The sequence below is a fragment of the Gorilla gorilla genome, chromosome 1 (genome assembly GCF_029281585.2).
Source record: "Gorilla gorilla gorilla isolate KB3781 chromosome 1, NHGRI_mGorGor1-v2.1_pri, whole genome shotgun sequence".
NCBI lineage: Eukaryota > Metazoa > Chordata > Mammalia > Primates > Hominidae > Gorilla > Gorilla gorilla.
In genome coordinates, this window is record NC_073224.2 from 200178609 (window position 1) to 200188880 (window position 10272).

The 10272-nt window shown below is 56.5% G+C and overlaps 2 protein-coding genes across 3 annotated transcripts in view; both read left to right on the forward strand.

The window, feature by feature from the left end:
- The window catches only part of BMP8B (bone morphogenetic protein 8b), a 30753-nt gene that overhangs the window by 10754 nt on the left and 9727 nt on the right, over nucleotides 1-10272 (forward strand). For both annotated transcript variants that reach the window (XM_031008576.3, XM_055392226.2), the window contains exons 2-3: nucleotides 3125-3314; nucleotides 3707-3855. In XM_031008576.3, the coding sequence (XP_030864436.3) occupies nucleotides 3125-3314; nucleotides 3707-3855 (339 nt within the window). The remainder of the gene's footprint in view (nucleotides 1-3124; nucleotides 3315-3706; nucleotides 3856-10272) is intronic.
- Nucleotides 6585-8638, forward strand: OXCT2 (3-oxoacid CoA-transferase 2). Its single transcript, XM_019016061.4, has one exon. It carries the CDS (start codon nucleotides 6908-6910, stop codon nucleotides 8459-8461), a length of 1554 nt encoding a protein of 517 aa, XP_018871606.1. The 5' UTR covers nucleotides 6585-6907; the 3' UTR covers nucleotides 8462-8638.

Below are 10272 nucleotides of genomic sequence, written 5' to 3' on the forward strand. Positions count from 1 at the left end.
CGCTGTCCTGGGGACAAGAGGCCCTTGGGAAGAAGGGGCCGGGGCACCCCCGCTCTGGGGACCGGAACACAGTGGCCGATGAGCTGACATGCAAGCCTCCCATGTCCACCCACGTGGCTCCGTCCCGGCCCTCCAAGGGCTCGCTGTCCAGAGGAACAGCTGAACCAGAGGCAGCAAGCCTTGGCATGGGGGCCGGGAGAGGCTGAAAGCCTGACCTGCCTGGGGTCTGAGGACTGGGAGCCTTCTCAGTCAGACTGAGAGGGACGGGGCCACCCGGGGAGAGCAGCTTCCAGGAAGGACTCTGCGGGAGGCATCTGCAGGCAGAATGCACAAGAGGCCCGAGGGACAGATGGCAGGGCCAGCACAGGGAGGGCCCTGGGACACTCTTCCTGTGGGCCTTTCAGGGCTGGGGAGGGTCTGAGGGGAGGTGGGATGGGTCACAGGCCACAAGATTCTGCTCTGAGCTGGAGGATGAGGGTGTCTTTTGAAGTCCCACTTTTTGGTCAGAAATAAGACAGATTTAGGTTGTCTGGGTGAGACTAAATTGCCCAGAGCACAAAAATAGCCAGAGCCCTTGTTGATGTTGGGCTGAGGGTCGCAGAGTTTGGCATCTGGAAGCCTAGCCTGGAGTGGCAGGCACAGGGCCCCAGATGTGGCCAGCGGAAGCCAACTCCTGCCCACAGGGCCTTTCCTGGAAGCGTGGGGTTGCTTCCGAAGTTTGCTTTATCCAAGGCTGGAGGAGGAGGCTGAGGGTTCCATCAGCACAGGTTGGTGATTCATGATTGTTTATTTTCCCGGGAGCCACATTAAGGTGGTTTAGAAAGCAAATTCATTTGCTGCTTCCCCAGACAGAAGCTGGTTCAGCATGAGACCATTTGGGGCAGCTTTTATGATTTTGTAGAAAATAAACATTTAGAGGTGCTTGTGGAACCAGGTATAGCTTGGTCTGTTTCCTGTGACCAACGAATTGCTCTCTGCATATGTCTTTTCATATTTTTGCCAATACATCTTTGTAATTCTTGTGTCAAATGTAATTTTGCTAGGTATTGCTAAATTCCTCCTCTACACAGCATTCCTATCAGCAACGCCTGAGAGAATGTTCATGTCTGATCTTAATCTTTTTCCTTCTCAAAGGCCATACGGAGCACCCTATGAAAAGCACCCATTACTCTTGAGCCCATAACCTTTTGTTTCCTTCATAGCATTTACAGTAGAACAACAGAAATGACATCCCATATTTTAGTTGCTTTTTGTTTGCATTTTATGTCTTCCGTTGGACTGTAAACTCCCTGTGTGTGGAAAAAGTATCTTGTTTATTGTTGTACTGCCCAGAATAGTGTTGTACACACAGTAAGAACTGAATAAATTTATTTCTAAATTAAACATGATGAACTTATTAGATGAGTGAAAGAATACATTTATTTAGAAAAACTTAATTCAAAGTATTATTTCTGACCAAAAAGTAAGACTTCAAAAGACACCCTTGGGTGCTGTGGGACAAGGCACGTTCTTTCCTTCTCCGCTCGGGGCTGGGATGAGCGGCCACCTCCTCCTGCCCACACACGTCTGGCCCCGTCCCCTGCCCCGCACAGCTGTTCGCCTGCCCATGGCCGGACCAGGTTCCCACCGCAAGGACAGGAAGTGCTCCCCACATCCGCCTCGGCCCGCACAGCCTGGTGCTTTTACAAACCTGACCGTGGTCACTGAGCCCAGTAACCAGAGAGAATTTTTAAAAAGACTCACAAACATATCATTGAAATCTCAGTGCTGGGTTTTGGGGAAGGCACTGGGCGGCTCCCACCCCGGCTTTCCGGAAACACAGATTTCTAGAGTTTGAAACGGATGGGAGGCTAAAGTGAGACTGCCCTAAATATAGCGTCCTGGGTATTTTCGGACACCTGGGGAAATGTGGGCTTTATTCCGCAACTGCAGCCTTTGTTTGATTGGCAGGCCAGCCCCTGCCACGGGGCCCTGCTGCCCATCTCACTTCCAGCCTGGCCTCTACCCTCACCTCCACCGTGTCTTCTAATTCCCCTCCACCCACGCCGCCTCCCTGCTGCCCCCGTCCCCTGTGCTTCCCACTGGCCAGAGGCGCAGCCCAGGCTCCTGGCCCGGGATTCGCACCCTCAGCAGGCAGGCCGCAGCAGAGCTCATGTGCCGTCCCCAACATCGCTGACCTGTGGGCGCCTCCACCCTGTGCATGCGAGGTCCCCTCTCCCTAGAGCACCCTCCCTGCCACCTTCTCCACCTACCAAGACCCATCCCACCCTTCAAAGCCAGTTCAGATGCCACCTGCTCAGATCCCATCACCCAGTGAGACCCTCCGACTTCCCCAGCACCTGACTGGCCTCTCCGGGAGTTGTCACTCCTGCCCTGGTTTTTCTTGTTCCTTTCCACATTTCCCTCCTTTCTCTTCCACCTTGTTCCAGAAAGGAAACGTGGGTCTCCTGCCCTCTGCTGTTTCCTGGTGCTTGCTTTCCCTGCCCTGCCCTCAGACGCCTCTGCTCTGGCCCTCTGCCTTGGCTGGCCGGCCCCTGCAGGGCCCGTCTCCCTGACACCATGGCAGATTCGCACTCATGCCTCAGCCCAGCTCAGCTGTCAGCCCTGAGCCCTCCCCTACCGCACCTCCCATCCAGGCAGCGGGCAGGCTCTGGATGCCTTGTGTCCCCTGAGATGCCGTCGGTTATGTCGGTTATGTCCCTGTCTACCAGGTTTCCCTGCAGAGCTGGGGCCCTTTTCTGCCTTGGGTCCAATGTCCATCTTCCCTTTAGCCTGGAAGTTCCCAGAGGAGGCTCCCTCCTGTCTCATCTCTGAATCCCAGGACCAGCCAGGCCGAGAAGGGGACGCAACGGGAGTTCAGGGTTTGGAGCCTGGGGCCTGCTGAGCACCAGCCAGCTGCGGGGCTCAGGGTGAGCCTGGCTGCAGGGCCTCTTGGCCCTGTCTACACCCCGGGACCAAGCCTGGAACAAACGTTTGCACAAAATGAAGCCGGCCCCACCCAAGCCTCCCTGGGTCCGCTCCACCTTGAGTGCTGGGTGTCTGGGGGCGGTGGCTCACACCAGCTCTGCCCCCTCCAGAGCCCGAGCCATTCTGAGTGCCAGCCCAGCGCTGCTTTGTCTTCTAGTGGAGCGAGACCGTGCCCTGGGCCACCAGGAGCCCCATTGGAAGGAGTTCCGCTTTGACCTGACCCAGATCCCGGCTGGGGAGGTGGTCACAGCTGCGGAGTTCCGGATTTACAAGGTGCCCAGCATCCACCTGCTCAACAGGACCCTCCACGTCAGCATGTTCCAGGTGGTCCAGGAGCAGTCCAACAGGTGCCTTCCCCTTGGCCCGGGTGCCCCACCTAACCCCCCACCTCACAGTCTCATGGTCAAGGCAGCCCAGCAGGGAGTCGTGGTGGGCTGAAAGAGAGCCTCAAAGACGGGAAGGATGCTTGGCCTGAGGCCCCTGCACTGTGGGAAGAGCCCCAGTGACAATCCTGACTTCAAGTCCCTGCCCTGCCATCCTGGCTGTGGGGACTTGGACAGGCCACTGGGCCTCAGTTTCCCCATGTGTACACCTCTGTGGGCTGAGGCAATGAGAGGAGGCTCAGAAGGGGCGCAGCCAGAGTCAGGTGGGAGACGCTCCAGTGACAGCCCCCAGCGGGCCCTGGAGACACGGAGGCAGCTGTGCCGGCCGCCGGTTAATTGTTCTTTCATGTCCACAGGGAGTCTGACTTGTTCTTTTTGGATCTTCAGACGCTCCGAGCTGGAGACGAGGGCTGGCTGGTGCTGGATGTCACAGCAGCCAGTGACTGCTGGTTGCTGAAGCATCACAAGGACCTGGGACTCCGCCTCTATGTGGAGACTGAGGATGGTGAGGCTGGGGGCTCTGCAGCCCCTGGGGCTTCTCTGTGCCAGCACAGGCAGCAGTAGTGGCTTCCTGTGGCCCTGGGTGCCCGGCCTCACCAGCTGTGCCCGCTGCAAGGGTCACTGAGGTCCAGGGCACAAGGTCTGGCCTAGTGGAGGTGCTCCCTCCTCTCCCTCTGCTTCCCAGGAAGTAGGTGGCTCTTCCCACTGAGCAGCCTCCACCTTGGGAGTTTCTGTCCTGGGAAGGGAAGAGGGGAAGTGGCTGTACCCTCAGGCACTGAGGCCAGGAGGCTGGGTTTGAAGCCCAGCTTGGCAGTGCCCTGCCTCAGTGACCTTGGCTGGGACTTACTTTTCCAGACCCCGTCTTCTCTTCCGCAGGATGGGGATTCACGCCCTTGTTCATTCCCCAGGTGACACTGGGGAGAGCCTCTTTTATGCCAGGCAGTAGGAATACAAAGGCCAAAGTGGGCACGAAATGGGTGTGTTTGAGACCCGGCAAGGGGGCGCCATGGAGCAGCGGTGAGGGCGGGGGTCCCAGGGGCCATTCTGAGTCAGGGTAAACCAGGGCCAGGTGCTGGGGTTCTTAGCGTCATTTATTTTATTTAATAGCAGTGGAGGACGACAGGATCTGATTCAGGTTTTAAAAGAGAACCCTCTGAGATGCCCCCCTCTCGGGGTGGAGCAGAGCTCCCCACCCCTTCCGTGGGCTGCACCCAATGACTTGCTTCCCGAAAGTGCGGTGTGGACAGGGCGTGGGGGACCTGACGCGCAGCGCCTCAGCCAGGTGAGGAAGGCTCACTGCAGTGACCGGCACGGCGCCAGCATGTGCCCTGGGTGTAAGGGAAGGAGAAGGCCACTGAGCCTCAGAGGGCCCCCTCCGTGAACCTGAAACCCCAGTCCAGCCACGAGAAAACCGTCAAACCCAAAGAGAAGGGCTTTCCGCAGAATACCTGACAAGCGCTTCTCAAAACCGCCAAGCTCATCAAAAAAAGGGAAGGTTGGGAAATTGGAGGAGCCCAGAGGCACCTAAGAAGACCAGCTCAGTGCATATGGGGTCCTGGGTTGAGTCCTGGACCAGCAAAAGGGCATTAGGGAGAAGTTATGAAATCCAGATCGATCATGGTGTTTACTTAATAATAAGGTATCAGTATTGGTTCATTAGTTATGAGAAAGGTACCCTACTAGTGTAAAATATTAACATTTCCCAGAGGAAACTGGGTCCAGGTGTATGGGAACTCCTTGTGTAGTTTTTTTTTTTTTTTGCGGCAGGGTTTGGCTCTGTTGCTCAGGCTGGAGTGCAGTGGCACAATCACAGCTGACGGTAACCTCCAACTCCTGGGCGCGAGCGATCCTCCCACCTTAGCCTCTGTACTATCTTTACAAAGTTTTATGTAACTATCAACTGTTGTAAAATTAAAACTTAATATATGCATAAAATAAAGAACCCCCTGACTTCAGTGGAGAGAGCAGACTGAGAGGGACAAGAGTGAAGTCAGAGAGACGTGTGGGGGCCCCACAGTGGTCCAGGTGGGTGCTGTGAGCGACTTGTTGGTAGCAGTGGAGATGGAGAAAGATGAGTCGATTTCAGTGTCAGGACATGCTTATAGCTGGCGAGGAGGTGAGGGAACAGGAGGAAGCCTGAATGATGTGTGGTTGGAGCCAGTGGATTTTTTTCAATAGATTTTTCTTTTTGGGGAAAAGATAGATGAAGGGCAGGTTTGAGGTGGGTGGCCAAGGGTTCTCTTTTGGCTGGAATATTACTGAGCCCCCTGGGATGTTACTGAGATCACTGGTCCTCATGGAAATGCCATTCCAGGGACCAGTGAGCGTGAAGACCCAGGCGAGGGAGGTGCTGGCATGTAAGTGGATTTAAAGCATGGGATGGGACCAGGTCATCTAGGGAAGGAGGGTAGTGGTGGAGAAGAAAGAGGGCCTGGCCCAGAGCCCTGGGACCTCCAACATCCAGAGACCTCACAAGGAGGGGCCACAGAGAGCCCACAGAGACCAGCCAGGGAGGGAGCAGGACACCTGGAGGATGAGGTGACCCAGACGCCAGAGTAAAGTGTTTCCAGAAGCAAGGGTTTGTCATTTGTGTCCTGCTGTGGGCACTGAAGGCAAGAACAGAGAAGTGACCAAGGGTTTTGCCATCACAGAGGTTGCTGATGACTCAAATATCCGTGGAGTGTGGGTCTGACTGAGGAGGTGGAGGGAGACAGGCAGTGGAGGCAGGAGACAGTTCTTTCCAGAACTTTTGCTGGGGAAGGGGAGCAGAGACGTGGGCTGGGGCTGGAGAGAACCCGGGACAAGGCAGGTCCTTTACAGGTGAGGAGACGCCTGCACACTGCAGGTGATGCAGTGATTCTGTGCAGAGGGAAGAAAACTGCAAAATTCCGCACAAGTTGGAGCAGGGAGCTGGAGTGGGGGAGGTGGAGAGGGCGGGGGGACGCAGAGGACAAGACGGGGGCCCTCTTCAGAGCAGGGACCCTTCCTGATGGAGGTGAGGGATAGTGTCCCCACTGTCGCAGTGAGGGGTGAACCTGAGCTCTGGGGGGCTGTAGTGGGGCAGGCACTCGCTCTCCGGGTTGTCACAGGATTAAAGGAGGGTGCTTGGCACAGAGTGATGCCCAGTGAAGGTGTTCATGTGCGTCGGTGTCACCCAGCGGCGCCTGCTCATTGGACACTTGGTGTCTCTAATGAGCTGGGGAAGCTGGGGGGAAGCTTGGGCGGGGCGGTTGGAGTTTGTGTCTGAGGCTCCACTGGGGCAGGAGGGGATCTGGCCGGTGTCCTCCACGCGGAGCCTGACCTCAGCTCTGTCCTGCGCCCAGGCCTGTGCGCTGGACACGGAGGACTGACTCGGGGGCCCCCAGCCCAGGGCGGAGCAGGGGAACGGCCCCTCCCTGTCGCGGGTCGCAGGCTTGGCCTGGAGGCTGCGCCTGGCTGTGGAGACCTGCTGGGAGGGAGTGTGTCAGGGCGCGGGCGCCCTCCCTGCTCTGTGACGCGTGGCCCAAGGCGCACGCGGGGCTCACACCGCCTGTCCTGGCCTCCGACCCGGGCCGACTATGGCGGCGCTGCGGCTCCTGGCGTCGGTGCTCGGGCGCGGGGTCCCCGCCGGCGGCTCAGGGCTCGCGCTGTCCCAGGGCTGCGCCCGCTGCTTTGCCACCAGTCCCCGGCCCCGTGCCAAGTTCTACGCGGACTCGGTGGAGATGGTGAAGGACATCTCTGACGGGGCGACCGTCATGATCGGGGGCTTCGGGCTCTGCGGGATCCCCGAGAACCTGATCGCCGCGCTGCTCAGGACCCGCGTGAAAGACCTGCAGGTGGTCAGCAGCAACGTGGGCGTGGAGGACTTCGGCCTGGGCCTCCTGCTGGCCGCCAGGCAGGTCCGTCGCATCGTCTGTTCCTACGTGGGCGAGAACACCCTGTGCGAGAGCCAGTACCTGGCAGGAGAGCTGGAGCTGGAGCTCACGCCCCAGGGCACCCTGGCCGAGCGCATCCGCGCGGGGGGCGCCGGGGTGCCCGCCTTCTACACCCCCACGGGCTACGGGACCCTGGTCCAGGAAGGGGGCGCCCCCATCCGCTACACCCCGGACGGCCACCTGGCGCTCATGAGCCAGCCCCGAGAGGTGAGGGAGTTCAACGGCGACCACTTCCTTTTGGAGCGCGCCATCCGGGCAGACTTCGCCCTGGTGAAAGGGTGGAAGGCCGACCGGGCAGGAAACGTGGTCTTCAGGAGAAGCGCCCGCAATTTCAACGTGCCCATGTGCAAAGCTGCAGACGTCACGGCGGTGGAGGTGGAAGAGATCGTGGAGGTGGGGGCTTTCCCCCCAGAAGACATCCACGTTCCTAACATTTATGTAGATCGCGTGATAAAGGGGCAGAAATACGAGAAACGAATTGAGCGCTTAACGATCCGGAAAGAGGAAGATGGAGACGCTGGAAAGGAAGAGGACGCCAGGACGCGCATCATCAGACGCGCAGCTCTGGAATTTGAGGACGGCATGTACGCCAATCTGGGCATAGGCATCCCCCTGCTGGCCAGCAACTTCATCAGTCCCAGCATGACTGTCCATCTTCACAGTGAGAACGGGATCCTGGGCCTGGGCCCGTTTCCCACGGAAGATGAGGTGGATGCCGACCTCATCAATGCAGGCAAGCAGACGGTCACGGTGCTTCCCGGGGGCTGCTTCTTCGCCAGCGACGACTCCTTCGCCATGATCCGAGGGGGACACATCCAACTAACCATGCTTGGAGCCATGCAGGTTTCCAAATACGGCGACCTGGCGAACTGGATGATCCCTGGCAAGAAGGTGAAAGGCATGGGCGGTGCCATGGACTTGGTGTCCAGTCAGAAGACCAGAGTGGTGGTCACCATGCAGCACTGCACAAAGGACAACACCCCCAAGATCATGGAGAAATGCACCATGCCGCTGACCGGGAAGCGGTGTGTGGACCGCATCATCACCGAGAAGGCCGTGTTTGACGTGCACAGGAAGAAAGGGCTGATGCTGAGGGAGCTCTGGGAGGGCCTGACGGTGGATGACATCAAAAAGAGCACGGGGTGTGCCTTTGCTGTGTCCCCGAACCTCAGGCCCATGCAGCAGGTGGCACCCTGATGGGACCTGGATCTGGGCGGGGTGGTGCGCTCCTCAGGGTGGGTGCCACCGGGTTCCCCAGGGGAATACATGTCCCCAGCGCTGGGAGGGGTTTGCTACTGGCCTCCTACTTTCCTCCCTAGGTGGACAGTGCTCCTCTAGAGAGCTGCGACTTTAATTAAAAACAACAGGAAAACAGATCAGTTCCTCACTGTGTTTCTCGAGCACTGCAAGGCGCAGGTCTGCAGTGGTGAGGAATGGATGTCCGCTTTGCTCTGTGATGTTTACACAGAGCGTGCACAGCTCAGCGCATTCACAGCAAGATTTCATTCAAGCGCCTCCCTCGTACTTGAACCATGAAATGGAGATAAAAACTGACGAGGGAGAAAATCACTCAACCCAGAGTACACCTGAAGGGACATTTTACTACTGCAGTGAGAAATAGGCGAGCAAAGATGTGAGTTTGTGATTGGAAGACATGCTATCTTCACGAGCTTGTTTTTTCTTTTTCCTTCTCTTTCTTTTTTCTTTTCTTTTTTTTTTTTTTTTTTTTGAGGCAGGGTCTGGCTCTGTCGCTCAGGCTGGTATGCAATGGTGTGATCTCACTGCAACCTCTGCCTCCTGGGCTCAAGCAATCCTCCTAACTCAGCCTCCTGAGTAGCTGGGACTACAGGCGCACATCAAAATGCCTGCTTATTTTTTTTTATTTTTTAAATTTATTTATAGAAATGGAGTTTCACCATGTTGCCCAGGCTGGTCTTGAACACTTGAGCTCAAGCGATCCACTTGCCTCAGCCTCCCAAAGTGCTGGGATTACAGACATGAGCCACTGAGTTGGGCCAATTAACCTTAGCTTACTGTATTTTTTTTTTCTTTTTTAGACAGAATCTCGCTCTGTTACCTAGGCTAGAGTACAGTGGTCCAGTCTCAGCTCACTGCAACCCCTGCTTCCCGGGTTCAAGCAATTCTCATGTCTCAGCCTCTCAAGTAGCTGGGATCACAGGCATGTGCCACCATGCCTAGCTAATTTTTGTATATATATTTTTAACAGTAGAGATAGGGTTTCTCCATATTGGCCAGGCTGGTCTCAAACTCTGGGCCTCAGGTGATCCACCTGCCTTGGCCTCCCAAAGTACAGGCTTGAGCTATTGCACCCGGCCTTCTTGAACGTTTTTATCCGTTATCTGGTATTTCTTCTGGGGCCTTTGTTGTTAAATTTTGTTTCCCTGAAGCCTCCCCTCCTCCTCCCACATCTCTCCTCCTGGGACCTATGAGATGTTAAGCTTCTAGATGTCCGTAGAAGGAAAGCAGGACCATCTCCAAGGGAAGGGACCGGGTGATGGGAGAGACTGAGAGGGGAGAGGCTGCCGGTGCTGAAATCCACCAGGAAGCTTCCTCTGTCTGTGTGTGGCCAAAGGCTACAGCCTAGGACAGGAGGAGTTCTAGAACCCTAACCAAGGGACTAGATGAGTTTTCTCAGCTTCATTTGAATTGTTCCTGCATCATTCACACCAGACACTTAGGCCCTCCTCTCTGGGATGGAGGCCCAAACTGGCCACTTGTGTGATGGTCCGTTGTAACCCAAGAGGCTGTGAGGCATTTCCTCCTGAATCTATAGTCTCAAAAACTAAAATTAAGATTGTGTGTGTGTGTGTGTGTGTGTGCATGCACGGGTGCACACGTGCTGTTGACAACCAAGCCTGGCCTGGTGCATGCACTGCATAAGTGTAGCTCTGGGGGTTCCCAGGCCATTGGGGGCATGTGGTCAGAGTAGTAAGTTCTCACTGGTCAAGGACAGACTTTCCAAGGGGCCCATTGGAGCCTCACCCTGC